Source organism: Mustela nigripes, chromosome 2 (genome assembly GCF_022355385.1).
Source record: "Mustela nigripes isolate SB6536 chromosome 2, MUSNIG.SB6536, whole genome shotgun sequence".
Classification (NCBI taxonomy): domain Eukaryota; kingdom Metazoa; phylum Chordata; class Mammalia; order Carnivora; family Mustelidae; genus Mustela; species Mustela nigripes.
This window is the reverse complement of record NC_081558.1, coordinates 170,969,868-170,990,536: the sequence shown is the minus strand read 5'-3', so window position 1 is coordinate 170,990,536 and position 20,669 is coordinate 170,969,868. Positions and strand designations below refer to the sequence as shown.

General features: G+C 35.8%; 1 protein-coding gene and 1 non-coding gene across 2 annotated transcripts in view; one reads left to right on the top strand and one right to left on the bottom strand.

Moving 5' to 3' along the window:
- ADGRG7 (adhesion G protein-coupled receptor G7) overlaps window positions 1-17,423 on the top strand; it is a 71,166-nt gene extending 53,743 nt beyond the window's left edge. The window contains exons 13-16 of the mRNA XM_059388368.1: window positions 364-454; window positions 4,252-4,407; window positions 6,665-6,821; window positions 17,163-17,423. Of these exons, the coding sequence (XP_059244351.1) occupies window positions 364-454; window positions 4,252-4,407; window positions 6,665-6,821; window positions 17,163-17,423 (665 nt within the window). The remainder of the gene's footprint in view (window positions 1-363; window positions 455-4,251; window positions 4,408-6,664; window positions 6,822-17,162) is intronic.
- LOC132012743 (small nucleolar RNA SNORA8) lies at window positions 10,312-10,449 on the bottom strand. The gene has a single exon (XR_009402725.1). It is a non-coding gene; the product is annotated as a small nucleolar RNA SNORA8 (small nucleolar RNA).
- Window positions 17,424-20,669: the final 3,246 nt, after the last annotated feature.

The following is a 20,669-nucleotide window of genomic DNA, read 5'->3' as shown; positions in this document are numbered from 1 at the left end:
AAAATAATTTGAAAAATTTATTGGGTTCCAGCAAAGAATTGTGTGAATGATATCTAATTTAAATTTATTCAAGGGAAAGAGGAATTAGGCAGTTTAAGAATGGAAATTGTGGTAAGAGTTACAAAGAAATCAGAAATGTTTAAGACTAGTAGGTACAGCCAAAAGAAAAAGAAAGAGGCCAGCATTTACCGAAAAATTATGTCCTCCATCGACCCACATCTATAGATCATTAGGTATGTTGGCTGCAGTGGAAGAAGAGTACAGTCTTGAAAAGGGTCAGATGTGTAACTCATTAATGTTCTTCTATAATTAATTCCAGTCTTGAGTAAATTATTAATTCAATGGCTCTCTTTTACCACATAGGTGTCCCGGCTATAGTAGTGGTTGTAACAGTGGGAATTATTTTTTCTCAGAGCGATTCACAATGGGAGTTAAATTACCGACAAGAAGAAATGTGAGTTTATATATATATTTTTAAATGTCCATTCATTTGATATAAGAGTGTAACTGTTCAGTGATTGAGTCCAAGTGTCACTGTATGTATGTGTCCCACTTTATAAGTATCATAAGTGAGCATTTCAAATTCTTAAACAATACATTATATTTTAAATGTAGTGACATGAAAGTTTCCTATGAAAAATCCTTTTATAAAGCTAGTTATTACCTTCTAAATTTATAACCTAAACTTTGTTAGATTTGTCTTCTTTTATTAAGGCTAAAAATCATAGGACACAATATGTGTGCTCCTTAGTAACCCTTTATCTTAGTTTTCTTATCTAGGAAATAGGAATAACAATGAAGTAATGTCTACTCTGAGATCACAGTTAGGGGTCAAGAAAGTATGAAGATGTTTTATAATTTGAAGAGCACTATCTGTACTTATGACTGGTTTTGTGTTGATATGATTAGAATGAATGTTTTATGATGATTTATCACACATAAAAAAAATTCTCCCTGAGATTATAGTGTGAATAGTTGTTACTATTGGAAATACCCAACTGCATGGTGTTTGCTTTTTCTGTGAGGTAGGAGAAAAGAAATTTGAGCTGAGGGGTGCCTGGGTGGCTCAGTGGGTTAAGGGTCTGCCTTTGGCTCAGGTCATGATCTCAGAGTCCTGAGATCGAGCCCCACATTGGGCTTCCTGCTCAGTGAGGAGTCTGTTTCTCCCCCTCCCTCTGCTCTTCCCACCTCCTTATGCTCTCTCTCTCTCCCTGTTTCTCAGATAAATAAATAAAAGTCTTAAAAAAGAAAAAAGAAATCTGAGTTGGAACTCTTTATGGGTATTACTTTTTTTTTTTTTTTAAAGATTTTATTTGCTTGTCAGAGAGAGAGAAAGAGAGGGAGCGAGAGCACAAGCTGGAGAGAGGCAGTTAGAGGGAGGAGCAGGCTTCCAGCTGAGCAAGGAGCCTGATGTAGGCCTCCATCTCAGGACCCTGGGATCATGACCTGAGCCGGATGCAGAGGCTTAACCAACTGAGATACCCAGGAACCACTTTATGTGTATTTCTGCTACCAAATGACAACTGCTCTATAATTTATCCTCCCCTCTCAACCATTCTTACCCCTTGGATTTCACCTTAAGTCTAAAAGCAACTAAAACAAAACAAAACAAAACAAAACTCTTGGAAATGTGCCAGTACAGCCAAGGGAAGATTGTGGTGTTAGGGTGCATACCTATTTTCAAGGTTGATCAGGCCCAACTTAAGAGTAGGAGACTATCTACCAATTTTAGGAGCCAAGTACTCCAAGTAGTACTTTTTATGTTTAATTATGGTTAAATATCTTTTAATAAAATTAAAAAATTTAATGCCACAATTACAGATCAGGAGTAAGATGCATCTCACAGGAAAGGTAGTTCGTTCAAATTGCATCACTGATTTCCTACCTTAACTTTGGGACAAAGCTAGATCTACTCCTATAAAAAGACTTCAGGAGAAAGAAGCTTACCATGTTAAATATATTCACACTGAACTGTGAATAACTGAGAGCAGATTCTTTCCTGAGTACACTGTTAAATGTTAGGGGATACACAAGGTGATGACAATAAGGGAAGTTACTATGCCGCTTAGAAGGCTTAAAGGAGGAAGAAAAGATAGAGGAAGAAAATAAGCTGCATAGATAAGAAATGTGTTCATCTTCTTCATTTGAAACTTCTGATGGTGACTTATTTAGTCACCAAAGAAGCTTCTAGAGTTCTGAAAGTACTTCTCAGAAGGATTTCTTTAAATTCTCATCAAGTGCCCTCCCATTTCTTCTGTGTAGGAGATGGCAGAATGGAGAATGACAGGAAGGTTGTTCTCCAGTTAGCAATGAAAAGAATGCCAGAAGTCCTGAAGATAAACTCACTAGCTCTCACCATTTTATTTAAGGATACACCTATTCTGTCTGTTAATAGAGTATAGGCATTCCTTTTTACTTTTTATTTCATTATAGAGATTTGAACTTCCCGGTTTTCTTCTAGGTCATTCAGATTAGAAATATGATTTCAAATAATTTAAATTGTAACAACATTCCAATACAAGACAATGTAGAAATCCTTTGATGTGTATAATAATACTGTTATACCTGCAAGGAAAGAAAACATACATTAATTGAATGCCAAATACATGCCAGGGCTTCTCATGTCATTTTGTTAATACCCAAATGCTTGCCTGATACTGGCACTGGGGTGTCTAATGGGACATCTTGTGGTCTTCCCTCCCAAACTTGCTCTTCTTATCATGTTTCCTATTTCAGTTAATGGTAGTTCTGTCCTTCCCAGTACTCAGGTCAAAGGATTTGGAATCAGCCTTAATCTTCCTTCATCTCACATCTAACCTAGAAATAAATCCATTGCTTTACTTTTGCATATATGTGGAATCAGACTCTTTCCCAACATTTCCTCTTCTCACCCAAGCCACCAGATTATTGTAATAAACTCCTAAGCCGATTTCTTACTTTTACATGTGCTCTTCTATTATCCCTGCATCTAGCAAGACTAATAATTCCAAAACTCAAGATAGATAATTAAATAATGGGCAGAAGACATGAATAGACATTTTTCCAAAGAAGACATCCAGATAGCAAATAGATACTTTGAAAAGATGTTCAACATCACTCATCATCAGGGAAATAGAAATCAAAACTACAATGATATCACCTTACACCTGTCAGAATGGCTAAAACAAAACACAAGAAACAACAAGCATTGGCAAAGATGCAGAGAAAAGAGAACCCTCTTGCATTGTTGGTGGGAATGCAAATTGGAGCAGTCACTGTGGAAAACAGTATGGAGGTCTTTAGGGTTTTCTATATACAGCATCATGTCACAAAGAAGAAATTTTTGGATTTTTGTTGTTGTTGTTATTCACTGCTAATATCTGATATCTAGAACTAGACATCACATAGCATGTATCCTGTTAATACTTACCAAATAGATGAATTCATTCTTGTGACAATGCCAAGAAGTGATTACTATACTTTACTGATGAGGAAAAAAAAAATCCAAAATACCACCCAAACCATTTGCAACAATAACAACAAAAACCTCAAAACAGATGCAGTGAGGTTAAATAACTATTAAAATATTCTTAAGCGTTAAACTTTAAAAATGCCCATGAATAAGTGACTATGTAAATAACCAAAAAAAATAATGGAGTAGTATTCAGCTATATAGAAAAAAATGATAGTCTTTATAATCACATCTAGAGTGATCTTCAAGATACGTTGTTAAGTGATAAAAGTACAATATGTTATTATTTGTTTAAAAATCAGAAAAAAATATTCACTAGCATATGTATAACCTAAATCCAGAGGAATACACAAGAGACATTGATTAGCACTGGTGATAGAAACTAGGTGACGAGGCATAGTCGTACGGAGGGATAGTTACAGGGAGAGTGGTATCTCTATGATGACTTGTACCTTTAAAATTTTGAGTCACCTAGATGTGCTACATGTTCACAAATGAGCGAAAACAGTAACTTGCCTGAAGTCAGACACCTAGTGAGTGACAGAATGACATTTACATTTGGGACTGCCTGATTTAAAAGTATTTTCTTTTCACTAGCCCATATATCAGGAAATATGGTAGAACTAAGTATTTCTTTTTTTTTTTTTTTCCCTAGTGGATGAATTCTTGAAAGTCATTTCAAATATATAGAATGCAAAGAGCTATTGGGTTTTAGCAGTTCTCTCAGTAACGTTAATAGCCCAGAGAATCAGTATGTATAACTTTTTTAATCTACTAAAATCATTTTTTTCTCCTCATAGCTGCTGGCTAGCAGTTTCAGGAAACGACAGTCTTATAACAAGCTCATTGTTGTGGTCATTCATGATGCCTGTCACCATTATCCTCATCAACAATATTGTTATATTTATTATCATTATAGTCAAAGTGATATGGAAGACTAACCAGAATCTGACAAGGTAAGATTACCCATTAGTGGGAGGCTCTCAGGCATTCCTCATACAGTACATAATATACCACCACAATGCATCCACAGATTCTAAAAGAGTCTTCAGACTTCTGGGACAATGACAAGGATATGTGGTTTGCAGGGTGGATTTTCTTTTAAATTTTGTCTCAGAAAGTAAATCTTCTCATCTTCCAATAATATGGAACTGCATTAACACTCTTCAGTGCTGTATAAGCCCAACTAAAAACTAAATCCAAAGACTTCAAAAAAAGAAAATTTCTCCCCCAATCCCAAATATGCAAGAAATCAGATTTGAATCATTAAGGAAATGAGAAGATTGTGAGAAGATGCTGGTAACTGCATTTCATTTTACAAACTAGTAGCTTCAGGTTATATTTTGCAAGTGTTTCTTTTCTTTTCTTTTCTTTTCTTTTTAAAGATTTTATTTATTTGACAGAGAGAGAGAAATCACAAGTAGGCAGAGAGGCAGGCAGAGAGAGGGGAGAAAGCAGGTTCCCTGCAGAGCAGAGAGCCCGATGTGGGGCTCGATCCCAGGACCCTGGGATTATGACCTGAGCCTAAGGCAGAGGCTTTAACCCACTGAGCCACCCAGGTGCCCCTGCATGTGTTTCTTGAATCTGATAGTGGCTTTACTTTTTAAAATTAGTTTAAAACATAAAAATTGGGAGATTTAAAAATTATATTTTCTCTTGAAAAAATTGGAACATCTGGCAACTTTGTGTCCACATATCCTCAGGTGGGACATGTGTACTCTGGTCTATCAGTTCCCATGTGTTCTTCTTACTATAACCTTCCTGACCTCAATAAGCCTTTTCATTGTTGTACCTGGTAAATAAAAAGCTTTCCATGGAGAGGTAAAGAACAGAAACTATTAAACAGGTATACTCTCCTTATCCATACCTTCAACATCACAATTGGTTAGAACACGGTGTTAATGAGGCCATGAATCCAGGTTTAATTTTATAAGACTCCATTTACTCCCAGTACATTTATTATAAGCACATCTGTGAGCTTTGTTGGTCACCAAGTGGATTCATTTGGTATGAGCAGTTGGGTGAAAACAACTGACATTAGTGGGAATATCATCTTAACTGTGTGCTTTACTGATCAAGAGTGAGTATCATCTTTCCGATATGAACGGTAATCCATATTGAGGGAAAATGTGGGGGAAAAGACTATCACTGATAATCATTCAAACCTTTGTTTTATTAGCAGTGCAGAAGCATCTTGGTAAAATCTTCTTAGCCTAATTGCAGAGTAAGTTATATTTCCTTTATACAAAACAGTATCATTTTGGCCACAGACAGCAACAGATTTGTATTTCTAGATTTTGGCTGACGGTTCGTGGTTCTTAAATTGGCTTAGTCACAGTAAAAAGCAGGTTACAAGTTAATTGTTTAACAAATTATCTTTCATGTATCAATTAGCTTTTGTTGCATAGTAAACCACCCCAGAACTTACTGGCTCAAAGTGACAAATATTTATTATTTGCTGTAAGTGTGAGTGTTGGTCAGGTACTTGTTCTTTTCTTCACAGACTTGATTATGGATGGACGGTCTTAGATGACTTATTTTTGTGTCTGGTGGTGGTTGGGTGATTGATTTTGAGTAGAAGCTGCTCATTTGGGAAAGCTAATCTCTGTTCTGTGTAGTCTTTCATCAACAATAAGGCCAGTACAGGCTTCTCAATATAGTGGTGTCAGGGTGCCAAAGAACAATAAAAAAAGGCCAGCTCTACTGAGAAAAATGCTTTCAAGCTTCTGCTTGTGCCAATAATTGCTAAGATCCCATTGGTAAGTCATGTGGCTGAGTTCAGATTCCTACATTTCTATATCTTAATAACCTTTCATTCTCATATCAACCTACAACATGGCAAGGTCCCAGATGCCCAGAAAAGGAGTTCTCACTGACTGATCACCAAGAAAAAATTCCTTTCCAAAGAAAACATTGATTTGTGCGTGTGTGTGTGTGTGTGTGTGTGTGTGTGTGGTACTTGCTTGCAGTAGAATGTAAAGGACTGTTTATGCCTGAGCTTTTAAGCAAGTATCACTGTATTCCTTAATGAAGCTTGCTAAATCAGATTTTACCCAGTTGTAGGTCTAACATGGTTTTCTACCTAATGCATAATATTGTTAAATAGTATATATGGCCATCTGAATATTCACAATTAGAGGGTAACACATATTAATAAGTAAAATGATATTAATAAATAAAACCATGTTTTATTTCTTGCTTTCTCTTACCTAGCACAAAAAAGGTTTCATTCCTAAAGAAGATTCTTAGTACGTTATCTATTACAGTTGTTTTTGGAGTTACCTGGATTCTGGCATACTTTATGCTGATTGGTAATGATGACGTCAGGAATATCTTCAGCTACATGTTCTGCCTTTTCAACACTACTCAGGTATGGTGTGGATTAGTCTGAAGGTAGCAGATCATGCAGTGGTAGGGATGATATTACCCTGGACTAAACTAATGGTGACTTTAAAGGTCATTGCTTGGATACCTTTAGGAGATTATTTTCAATACATTTTGAAGAGGAAAGAAAGCTCTTTATGACTTATCTCATAAGGTACAGTTCATGGGCACAGTTCATAGAATATAATTACAGTATGGTTAGACCACATTAGTCTCTCTTCTCTTAGCAGAAGAGGTTTTGTCCAGCAACTGGCTTGGCAAACACCTCCTGATTCCTTTTCTCCCATGTAATAGGTTCATGGCAGCTCCTCACCGTAGTTGATATGGTTGATATGGATAATGTTACGGTTACTGTTGGAGCTTAGACCCTTGTGGGGTTGGCTGAATTTTTTTCTTTATCTCTCTTTTTAAATTTTTATAAGATTATGTCATTTATCTTAAAAAAAACTTTATTGAGGAACAATTGGGACTAATTGGCAGATACAATTGTATATATTTAAAGTGTATAATATGACAATTTGATATACATATATATTACGGAATGATTACCAAGATCAAAATAATTAATACATCCATCACCTCACGTAATTGTTGAGGATTTAAGCATTTACATTCATCAGGGATACTGGCCTGAAATTTTCTTTTCTGTAGTATTCTTGTCTAGCTTGGTATCAGGGTAATGCTGACCTTATAAAACGAGTTTGGAAGTGTTCCGTCCTCTTCAGTCTTTTTGAAAGAGTTTGAGAAGAATTGGTATTAATTATTTTTTAAATTCTTGTTGGAATTCACCTGTGAAGTAATCTGATCCTGGGCTTTTCGTTATCAGGAGGTTTATGATTACTTATTCAATCTCCAAACTTTTTATTGGTCTGTTCAGTTTTTCTGTTACTTTGTTATTCAGTGTTGGTAAGTTGTGTGTGAATGTTTTATTTCATTTCTTTTAAATTTATTGATAATTGCTTTGTGGCCATGAATTGGTATATCTTGTTAAAGTATTTATCCTTGGAAAGAATGTGCATTCTGCAGTTGTTGTGTGTAGTGTTCTAAAAATGTCAGTAGGGTCAAAGTGATTGTTAGTAATGTACAGATTTTCTATCCTTACCAATATTTTTGTCTGTTTCTCTCAATTGCTGAAAGAGGAGTATTAATATCTCTAACTGTGATTGTGAATTTGTCTATTTTCCCTTTAATTCTATCAATTTTTGCTGCATACATTTTGAAGTTCTGCTAATATATCCATATACATTTATGGTTGTGATATCTTCTGAGTAAATTGGCCATTTATCCTTTGGAAATGTTCCTCTTTAACTCTGAGTACTCTTTGTCATAAAGTCTATTTTATCTGATCTCCAACCTTCTTATGCATTTTGGCTGAATTGTATATATTTTTTAAATTCATTCACTTTCAACTTGTGCTTTTACATTTAAAGTATGTATCTGGGGGCTCCTGGGTGGCTCAATGGGTTAAAACTTCTGCCTTCAGCTCAGGTCATGATCCCGGAGTTCTCGGATCGAGCCCCGCAATGGGCTCTCTGCTCAGCAGGGAGCCTGCTTCTCCATCTCTCTCTGCCTGTCTCTCTGTCTACTTGTGATCTCTGTCTGTCAAATAAATAAATAAAATCTTAAAAAAAGATAAAGTATGTATCTGGTACATAGCAAATAGGCAGGTCTTACCCCTTTGTTCATTCTGACAATCTCTGTCTTTTAATTATAGTGTTTAGTACATTTAAAGCTGATGTGATTATTAATATGGGTGATTTATATCTACCATTTTACTATTTGTCTTCTGTTGTCATTCTAGTTCTTTATTCCTCTGTTTACTTTCATTTTTGAAGGATATTATCATGAAAATGGAATAATGGGTTGATAGTTTTTTTTCCCCTTTTAGTGTTATGAAGTCATTTCACAAACTTGCTCCAGTTTCTGATGAGACATCCTGAATGTTTCATATTCTTTTCCCCCTGTATGTAATGAATTATTTCCTTTGGTTGCTTTCAAGATTTTATCTTTATCTTTGATTTTTAGCATTTTCCTTTGCATTTATTCTGCTTGGGGTTGCTGAGTTCCCAGAATCTTCTTTAATATCTTTCACCAAATTTGAGGAATTTTTTAATCTTTATTTCTTCAAATAGTTTTTCCTATCCTGTTCTTTTACTTTTCTCTTTTTTGGGGACTTTATTTATATGTATGTTGGACCATTTGATATTTTTCCGCAGGTCTCAGAGCTGTTTATTCTTTCTCATTCCTTCTTGCTAGTCATCAGATTGGATTATCATAGTGATCCATCTTCAAGGATATTTATTTTACCTTTAGTCATTTACAGTCTGCTGTTAACTCTATCCAGTGATTTTTATTTCAGATATTGTACTTTTTTAGTTTCACAGTTTTTTTTTTCATATGTTTATTGGCTAATTTATTTTTTATTATTTTTTTTTTAATTTTTTATTTTTTATAAACATATATTTTTATCCCCAGGGGTACAGGTCTGTGAATCACCAGGTTTACACACTTCACAGAGTTTCACAGTTTTTATCCTATTATTTTTCATAGATTTTATTTTGCTGATATTTCCTAATTTTGGCTCATTATGAGTACATTTTTTTTTTACCACACTATGCATAAAACTTTAAAATCCTTGTCTGCCAACTCTGACATCTGGGTTATTTTAGTCAATCTCCATTGTTTGCCTTTTTGGTTAGTATGAGCCATGTTTTCCTGTTTCTTTAGTATGAGCCATGTTTTCCTGTTTCTTCATATGTCTAGTAATTTTGGTTGTTTCCTGGACATTTTAAATAATACACTGTAGCAACTCTTCATTCTGTTTTATTCCCACCAAGAGTGGCGTTAGCATATAATTAATTTAGCTGGACTAAAACTGAAAACTATATCTCCTAGGAAAGACAGCAGTGGAAATCTCTGCTTAGTTATTTTAGTCTCAGACATGCTTCTTAGACTTCACTCCATGCATTTATAGTTCAGAGGTCAGTTAGAGATTTGGGCAGAATTTATAAGCAGAATCTGGAGCTCCCCCCTCTCTGTTTCCTCCTGGATATTCTGAATATTCTTACTTATTTTTCAGATTCTTTTTTTTTTTTTAAGCCAATACATTTTTATTTAAGGAGTTTTTACATGTGATTCCTTCCACTGCCAGTCACTGCTCATCACCATAGTTCCTCCAAAGTTAGAATCATAATCTTCAAAACAGCCCTTTTAAAAAGAACTTGATCAATTCACAGTTGTCACTGTCACTCCAGAGTTCTTTCAGCTGGGTTTCTTGCATCTCCATTTGAATATGGACATACTTTAAGAACTCCCTACCTGTAATCTTTGGGATCCAATGTCTTTACTTCAGGGCCCTGTTTAGGGTCTGAGTGTGGATCTGCCTGGTTCTAAATTTCAAACACCCTAGAAAAGGAGAAGCATTACTTCCTCTTGAAAATTATCTCAAGATGAGCAGTATGAAAAACCGTTAAGAATACTGTTTCAATAAAAATACCAGGTTTAACATGCATGAAGCCAAGAAAACCAACGATGCCAGATACTGAGTTTCTATTGCACTGTCCTTTGAACACCCAGCAGGAATGAGCTGCTAAGGGCAGATACCATGCAGTGTGATTATTTTTCAGATTCTATAGTTTCCCTAAACCCTGTTTTCCAGTTCTTCAACCTAGTAAGACAGCCTTTTAATTCCAGGTTTATTCACCCTATGTGGGGTGATCAGACTGTGCTTTCTGGCTAAAAGATATTAAAAATAAAACAAAACAGGAATCCTACCCAGTTACAGTTCCCTTTTTCCCAAATTCCAACTCCTAGATTCTCCTTCCAGTTTCAGACTGCTTTTAGTTGTTCTGCAGTGTATTCAGGTAGGTCTTAAAAAATATTTTGTCTAAAGTTTATAGTTGCTATCTGCAAGAGGGTTGATTTGAAGAGCAGAACCTTATGAAGTTGTTTTTGTAATATTATATATAAGACTGAAGGTCTTTTTATTCCTCGAGTCTTATCTCAAATATCAGTGTTTAAAAAATATTCCATTCTTATTTTGTTTTAAAATAGGAAATGCATGGGGCACCTGGGTGGCTCAGTGGGTTAAGCCGCTGCCTTCGGCTCAGGTCATGATCTCAGGGTCCTGGGACTGAGTCCCGCATCGGGCTCTCTGCTCAGCGGGGAGCCTGCTTCCCTCTATCTCTCTCTCTGCCTGCCTCTCCATCTACTTGTGATCTCTTTCTGTCAAATAAATAAATAAAATCTTAAAAAACAATAGGAAATGCAGATTTATATTCTTTTTCTTTTTTGTAACCTATTCTATTAATATATTAGGGGCATTTATTCTAAGAAGCAGAACATTTAGACTAAGGATTCTGGTCACCTTCTAATTTTTTTCATGGCAAAAATAGTGACATGAATGAACAAAAATGTGAGATTAAAATGAAGATAATCCTGTTTGACCTTAGGGGATTTTTGTTTGTGTATATGCATGGAGAATGTCAAACTCTAAGATAAAACAAGTATGCATTTTTGAAAGACTTATCTTGAAATCAGAATTTCTCTCTTTGCTTCTTAACTCTGTGCCTCCTCTCATGGTGAATAATGGCTTTTAGTCTGACAAAAAACACTACAAAGACTTTTTCTTCTGTATATAGAGTCTTACCGTTTGTCTTTATACAATTTAATGCTGTATTATCATGTTCCTAGAAATTTATGGATATTGTATATTTCTGGTATATTACATCTTTCATCATTATAACAAGTCACTTTTGGTCCCTTTTGTCTTGAAATCTGATTTTCCATATATTAATGCAGCAACTTCAGATTTGTTTTTCTTTGATCTTATCTATTTAAACAAGTTTTTTTTATCTTGAAGCTTTCTTTATCACTTTGATTTTGTTTTACCTCTTTTTAGATCCCATATATTTAGATTTGTATTTTAAAATAATTTTCTCATTGTTTTTTCATTTTATTAAAAAAACTTAAACTTTTAGCTATTTAGTTGAATTTTAGCCATCAAAACTAATATGTTTGATCTTATTCTTGTTATGCCTGAGTTTTCACATCAGAGAGACCACGAAGGAGCCAACACTGATACAATCACATGAGGGTTTATTTGACAAGCTTAAGCTTGGGCCCAAGTATGCCTGACACAGCGGAATAGGGACTAGGACCCCCAGCCAGATTACAGTGAGAGTTTTTAAAGGCAGAGTAGGGGTGGACTCGGTGGTAGGTGAGGACAAAGGGGGTTATGGATGATGTAAGTCTCTGAGGAATTTTGGAAGCGAGGTCTCTAGGATCTTGAGGGGCTAGCTGTTGTTTGGGGGAAAGGTTATTCATTACCAATGATAAAAATCTTCTCATGAGACCCTTTAGATGTATATCAGTGGGTCATATGCTTGGGAATGATCGCTGACACTATCTTGGAGGTTTAGAAATAAAGTTTCACATTTATCTGATCAAGTGTTCTTGTTAGTGAGATTTAGGTTAGGAGAAATTTAACTTTATTTAGGGCTTGAGGAACTGAGTTATTTGCCTCTGGAAATTGTGCTATTGTTAAGATAGCTTCTTTGTTGTAAATCTCTAGGACACTGGTAAATGGAAGGAGACTCCGGTCTTGCAGGATTGTGATCTCTGCAAATTAACTATTTGCTTTTCCCCCAGGGCAGCCAGGGGTGGCCTAGGAATGTCACACTTACTACCGAGAGGAGGGGAGGGGTTGGAGAGGGGTTGCAAGGTGCCAGCCTCTGCTTTGCCAAGATGGCTGTACTTATGTCAGGGGTAGACTCCAGATGGGTACAGCCTTGTTTTTCTTGGCCTCCACAATTCTGTCATCTTATTTTCTTTTTTCACATCAATCCATTTCTTCCTAAATTATATATATCTATATATATACATATATATATATATATATATATATATATATATAGCTACAAAAATTATGTATGCTTTTACTTAAACTTCTCTAATTATTAGGACATTTCCATTCTGTTAATTATTATCTTTGTTTATAAAACATTACTATAGCTTTGTAAGATACAATTTTCAATTTCCAGAATAAAACAATGTATGTTGATTCCTCCTTTTTTAAGGTAAAAACATTAACACAGTATAGCTGCTTCCTGTCTCTTGATTTTATTGGTACAACTTAAAATTTGCTCTGCAACTATTAAATCAGAGTGTGTACATTATTTTAATTCAAGAGATATTTATAATACTTTGATTATATTTGATAATTATCTCAATTATATTTTCTTTTCTTTAAAAATTTTTTTTATCAAAGTATAATTGACACATTCAACTACAATTTATTATGCTTCAATAGTCTCAATGCCTTTTGCTAGTCTTTTTATATTGGAATGTCCTGTTATTTTGACTTTTTAATCTTAATGAATCTCTCACTGGTATATTTTTGAGTAATTCTTTAGAGGAAGCTGGTAAATATTAATGAGGACTTTCCTCCCTGGTAATTTTTCTTTAGGTACCATGATACATAAACCACAAATTAGGCTGGAATTTAATTATTGTCAGTAATCTTTTTTTATTGAAATTCTGTAGACTTACTGAGATTTTATGTTGTGTAAAAAGGTCAAAATTCTTTTGTTTTTTATTCTTCCCATTCTTACACAATTCCTTAAAATTAAAAAAAAAATAATTCTGGACTCCTAGCGTGTTGCAAAAATAGTACAGAGAGTTCTTATGTACTCTTCACTCAGCTATTGCAACAATAACGTCTTATGTAACTATAATACACTGTCAAACCCAGGAAACTGACATTGGTATAATCCACATAGATTATTCATTTATGGGCTTTAAACCCTTGAAGTATAACTTTAATTCTAGCTTTGTTCATTTTACTATGAATTAAATCAATAAATATAATTTATCAAATTAAATAAAATTATTATAGTTTTGTAAGTTCATTTGTCCCCTTTCTTCTTGTACTCAGAAGTTAACTTTTTATGCATTCCAGTTTCATTTCCTTAACTAGATTTCCAGTTCTCTCATGCAAGAAATATGTTCCTGTGTATCTTGCATTGTAGATAACATCTTGTTTGATATCAGGATGGGCTATACTTGTCTAATATTTTGTGACGAAACTGCAATGTTTGATGATAGTCTTGTTGTCACTGAGAGTAGTAACCACTGTGGGAAGTTGGTATCAGGTTGGTTGTTTCTGGCCCTGGTCAAATATCACTGAGGAGACAAGTCTTTGATACAAAATGGAAACTACTGGAAAGCATTAGATGAATTTGATTGTACCACAAATATCTAGGAGTCTGTCTAGCCAGGTGTGGGAGCAGCTTGGCTGTTTAAATTGTAACTGCCTCATTTAACATTTCTAAGCACCTCACCCTCTATTCCTGGTGCCCCATTCCAGTGTTTTTTGAGAATTACTGCCTCAAGCAATGGATGTGTACCTGCCACTAAATGTAAATGATTTAAATGAATATAAGGCAGTGTTTCTCTGTTGTTAACACATAATGGAAACTCCCCAGAAGGGAAATAAATAGGATAATCTTAGTCTGGATTGCCAGTGACTCATGGGTTTGTATCCTAGAGTGATGAAGAATTAAAAAAAGTACCTGGAAGGAAGTATAATCAAGGATATTCTGTCCTCCATGCATATGAAGGGCACATTATAAAATAGAGGCTCATTACAAAATGTTAGTACTATCTGGTAAAATTGAGCATGGTCATATGGCAAGAGCACTGGGCTAAAAGGAGAGTCAGGCTGTCTTCCAGTTTTAATTCTAGCTTTGTTCATTTTACTATGAATTAATGATTCATATAACATATAATCAATGATTATATGTTTTTAGGGAAGTCTTACAACCTCTCTGAGTGAACTATGTAAAATATAAAATGGAGGGGGGTTGTTAAAGTTGGTGCTGTGGATCTGAATATTATTGTCTACGTGAGAATTATTCCTGGGCCTCACCCCTTACCTAGTCAGTCACAATCTATGGGCTAAGAGCTAGAAATTTTCACTTTAAACAAGGATTTGATTTTTATGTACACTAAGGTGACTAGTTTATATGTAAGGCTCCTTCTAGATTTAGAATGCTATAATTCTAACAGACATTTACTAAGTGCTATAGATACTGCTTAAAAAGAATTAGTTTGATCCATACATTTTGTGTTTTTCTATAACATCTTTGGGATTCTAGGGACTATAGAAGTATTGGGATTCCACTCACACAGTTTCACATGATGGTGTCTTTATGAATTCTCCATGGTGTAGGTCTTTTTTTAATAGTTGCACAACCGGAAATTTTATCCAGTCTGTCTTTGCTTTAGAATTAAAAATGAAAGAGTGTACTCCACAAAGAGTACCAGGTTTCTCATGTCCTCAAAATAAATCTCTTTCCCTTGAACAATCAGGATGGCCAGTGACCACTTTTGCCCTTCTGAAACCTATGTCCTATCCATCCTTCTTTGCGTCATCAAGACCTTCATCAGAGAAGTAAATCCCACCTGTTGGATAATGATCAAGTTAATCTTCCTGTTTTTGATCAGAGAACTGGTCCATCTCTTGTCAATATGTACTGATTTTATTAGTTAAAGTTACAGGGTCTTTACGTTATCTTACCAGAGTCTCAGAGTCTTCTACAACAGTATTCAGAGCATATGATTCTAGAAATAGTTCCTATAAGGCTTGGGCCCTAGAGATGTTAATCTGGAGACATTATGGATTTTTTAAAGTAACGTTTTATTTTCAAATAGTTTAAAACAGGAAGTTGCAAAAATAATATAGAGTTCCCAGGTATTTTTTCCCCCAGCTTTCCCAATGATAATATCTTTTTAAAAATATTTATTTATTTATTTGTTTGTTTGTTTATTTAAAAGATTTTATTTATTTGAGAGAGAAAGAGGGGGAGCGGTAGGCAGAGGGAGAGGGAGAAGCAGGCATCCCACTGAAGAAGGAACCTAGTGGGGACTCGATTCCAGAATGCTGGGATCATGACCTGAGACGAAGGAGTAAATGAGAAAGATTAAATGCTGGGGATTGGGTATTAAATGATGGGGATTAAATGACAAGCAGTGTCTGATACCAGTAAGACTTCATTAAATGGCAATTTTCATTTTAAACGTGTACAAAAAATGTATTCAGCTTTTGTGGATTAATTTCTCATGCACATTTGATCTTTGTATATAAAGGACAGAAAAACAATGAATAGAAGTACTTACAATTTTTGTTTTGTTCTTAAATGCACCAAATTTTTAGTTATTTTGCCAAAATACCAAGTACTGTACAAGCATAGAATGTTAGAACTGGAAGAAGTATTAAGTGACCCACAGTCCATCTGCCTCCTTCAGAAATTGAAGATAAAAGATGTGAGGAAAAAAGTAAAGTTACTATGGTATACTAAAACATAAATATTTGGTCTTTGTCCTCAGTTCCTGGCACACAGCTCCCAAAATTCGAGGAATCTGTGGAGCGATATGAGTGTCTTTTGTATACTAATGAATGACTGGTGGCTGAGGTCACTAGATAGCTTCAGGCTGGAGGCTTGTTACCAGAAAGACCAAACCTGGATTAGAAGCTTGGAAATTTCAACGCCACCTCTAGGAAGGGGAGAGGGGCAGGAGATTGAGTCAGTCACCAATGGCTAATGATATAATTACCAAAACCATATAATGGAACCTCCGTAAAAACCCCTAAATGAAGGGTTTGGAGAGCTTCCAGGTTGGTGAACATATTGAAGAGCTGGGAAGGTGGTCCCCCTTCGTCTGTGCCTTGCTCTAGGATCTCTTCTGTTTGATGGTCCCTGAGTTGTATCCTCTATAATAAACAGGTAATAGCAGGTAAAGATCTTTCCTGAGTTTTTTTAGTAGTTCTAGTGAATTATCAAACCTGAAGCCGCGAGGTGGGTTGTGGGAACTCCTGATTTTGTAGTCAAGTCAGACAGAAGTGTGGGTAATGTGGGGACCAGATATTTCTGACTAGTATCTGAAGTGAAGGCAGTTGTAAGACTGAGCCTTAACCTGTAGAATCTGACACTATCTCTGGGTTTCTAGTGTCAGAATTCAGCTGAATTGTAGGAACACCCATTTGGTGTCAAGAAGAGAAAGAGCCTCTTAGTGAGACAGCCAAGATGTGGTGAACTGGGATCCGAATAAAGGTCTTCGAACTCTACTGCGTACATGTAGCACTTTCCATAGGAGAAGAATCTCACCTCAGCCCTCTGAGACAATCAAGTGCTCAGCCGCTGCCGGTGCAAACTCGAGCTGAGGAGTTGTGCATGATGAGAAGGGTGGGTGGCACAGTTAAATAAATCTCTTCCCTGATTCTATATTTCAATCTGATCTAACATTAACCTTTTATTCTATCTGCCAGGGATTGCAAATTTTTATCCTCTACACTGTCAAAACAAAAATCTTCCAGAGTGAAGCTTCCAAAGTGTTGAGGTCGCTGTCAGAGTCCACCGGGAGGGTGAAGCTGCTGCCGTCAGTGACCCCACTGAGGCTGCGTGTGAGGATGTATAACATGCTCAGGTCCTTTCCAGCCCTGAATGAACGCTTTACGCTGCTGGAGCCATCTGTTAGTATGGAGCAAATGATACCCTCTGAAAGTGACCAAGCTGACTCAAGCACCTAGACAGTGAAATTAGTACCTTTTGTAATCCTCTTTTTGCATAACTCATGTTAAGTTTTGCTTATTCTTTTTCTTTCCTTTATTACTCAGTCCTCCCAGAAAGTCTCCCTCAATATATTTTGCTCAAGGCTAAGAATCAGGTAAGACCTGTTGTTTGTTATCATCAGAGATAACGGATTTGGTAGTTTTTTTTCTATTATTCAATAGAGTCTCACCTGAATTCCACCCAGCATTCAAGATAATTCAAAATATCATTGTTACTTATATCATAAATGTGACAAACTTTGATAAAACAAATTCTTTTACAATTTCCTAAAAAAAACATGAGGAGAAAAATGTATCTTCCAGAACAAAATGACTCTTAATGAACCCTGCAGGGAGTTGCTTATATATGTAATACTTTTGATCTGTGACTATCTTAATTTGTATGTGCTTATACTTTTATTTCTGCTTCAGGATTTTGCACCAGTTTAACCTCTGGAAAGGGATATATTTTTTTTTCTGTTCAAAAAAGAACATGTTTGGTGACCAGAGGGTTTAGCTGTATAAAAAGTGGGCAGTGAGACCCAAAAAGATGGGCTGATTATGAAAGCCTCTCTGTATTTTTTTCTGGTTCTTGATACATCGGTCCTTTTATTGATGAAGAGACACTGAGACTCAAAAAATGAAAAGTTAGTCACAAGCACCACTTACGGCTTAAAAAAAAAAAAAAGAAATCTGTTGATGGAATTCCAAATACTTGAATTATGAATGGCTTCCTGAATAAAAAATGACCTCTACAAGAGTGGGGAACATTCCCACTGAACTTAGGAGATACAGTCTTTGAATTGTGGTGTTTGTCTTGTCACAAGCTAGGCAAGTGCTATGAGTGCCCTGAACTAAGGGACTAGTAAATGCCATGTGAGCTGTGCCATACCCTTCTCACCATACCCTAAAGAACATGGTTTTTTTTTTTTTTTTTTTTTTTTCCCTAGAAATGGTTGTAAATGACCGTTGGATTCCTAGACAAGCTGAGAGCCTATTTTATCTGTGGCATAACTGAGACCTTACAGGTTAATGGGAAAAAGTATAGGGAAAAGGATATAAAAGAAAAGGATAGAACTCAGAGGTTAGTGTTTTTAGTAGTGGTATAGTAATATTCCTAGATAGGGGTTAGAAAAATTATAAGGTGTGGTTGACCTATTCTATATCCCAAAATTTATACGTGGATGGAAGTAAACTTTAAATAAGAGCCACTTTAAAGTGAAAAGAAAGATCACCAAAGAGCTTTCTTTAGCCTGAGTGTGGAGTATATGTGTTCCCTTGGTGATTTTAGTTTTCTTTGCACTTTTTCAGGCTTCTTGGGAGTACAGCAACCAAAATTCCCTATAATTTTCCTGGAATGGCTATACCAAAAATTTGAAAAGTTTACATACATATTATAGGGGATAAGACAGCAGACATTGATGTTTGTCTGCCTACCCTGAAATCCTACCACTTTGGAAGTAATTCTTATTGATTTAAACCTTTGCCTCGTGCAGTGGTCAGGAAGTTCAGTGATAGAAATCAACTCAAAGTAGGTTAAGGGTCAAAGAGAATTTAATGGCTCGGTTAATTATCAAGTCCAAAGGCTGAGCCAGTTTTAGGTTTGGTAACTATATGTCCTAGTTTGCCTGAACCGGTTCTGATTTGTACCTGTTATCCTGACTTATGTATTACAAGCAGTTCCTTTTACTCTCAAGTGTCCTGGTTGAGAACATAAAATATATAATACAAAACTTTAGGTCTAGAATTCAAAAGCAAGGAGTTCAAAGAATGTGTTAAGATTCCTTTTCTCCCCCGGTTTCCAGGGTCTTTGTCCTGTGTTCGACTCCATCCTAGAACTGGATTACAGGGCTGAACATCGGCCATTGGCATCCCCTTTCTCCTGCCCTGCAACCTCATTTTGGGGAAGGCCAGTTGAGTCTGGAATCTGTGGGGCTCAGTTCCTTTTGATACAGAGTAAAGCAGAGACAGAAAGAGCTGAGGACCAAAGAACTGGCATATCGTCCTTGGTCTTGTGCCCACAGGCATTATGTTCATGGAATATTGGGCCGGCCTGAGTCCCATGCCCCCTGTGATGTGGAGGGACGGGGGATGATTCCATTGGCAGGATATCCTGGGGTAGAGATTGGACAGTTACATTGATCATGTCTCTTACTCTGAATAAGCCTGTTAGATCCTTGTCTGAGCAGAGTTTGAATGGGGTGGGTAAGGAAAGCAAGAATTAATTATTTGGTGCTTTGGAAGTTGAAGAGCAAGTACAGGGACAATGGGAGCCAAACGGGGATTTAACTTAAAAAGAAAATGTCAGGAAAGGGAGACTCAGAGTACTGGTTCTCATGATATTACGTGGAGCTAATTTTCCATGTTTCTGATTTATTCTGTGTGATAACAATGCCCCGTAGCCTGTCTGCTTGTGGCAACACACGTAGTTTCTTTGAGGGAACAAACTATCCTGACCTTTAGATTTTCTTTCCTGGGTCTAAGCTGAGAATTTAGTGCTGCTTGTTTAACTGTTGGAGTTTTGGATTGCTTTTTCTCTTGCCCTTCCCATTTTTAAGTTTAGTTTATATATCCACCCCACCTTTTTTTGTTGTTACCAACCAAGGGAGATTGTTTTCAAACTCATTGCCTCATTCAAAAGAATTTGGCATTCTTTGCAAATGTTTGGGAAACCTGGACCCAAAGTGCCAAATGTGTCATATCCACCTGACAGCCACTGGAGTTCTCTGGCTCTGTGGAGCCCCCTTAATATATCTCCTTGGGACCTCTAGTCTCTGACTCCTTGATGAGGTCCAAGACAGAGATACCAGGATTAAGTTCCATTCCTGGGACAAGCGTGGGGGATGGGGAAAGTTACTGAGAGAGGAAATGGTTTCCTACTTGGATTTTTCAAACACTGCTGAGTACATTATGACAATTTTGGAAGATATTTAAAAAGTATATTTTTCAAAAAAGCAAAATTCACAATTCCCTTCCCTATCAAAGATGGCTATTTTTCTGTGTTTTCTTATGCTCTTTGAATACATTAGAATTTAAATAACTTTAATTACAGTAGATAAAATTTTATATTGATTTCACTTAAATTACCCAGTAATGCAGTTTTTAAAAATAATTGATTGCATAATATAATTTACTAAATTCTATTGGATTTCCAGCTTATTTTGATTTTTAATATTACAGTGACACATAATAAACTGGTATATATATATCTTTTCCTTTTTAATT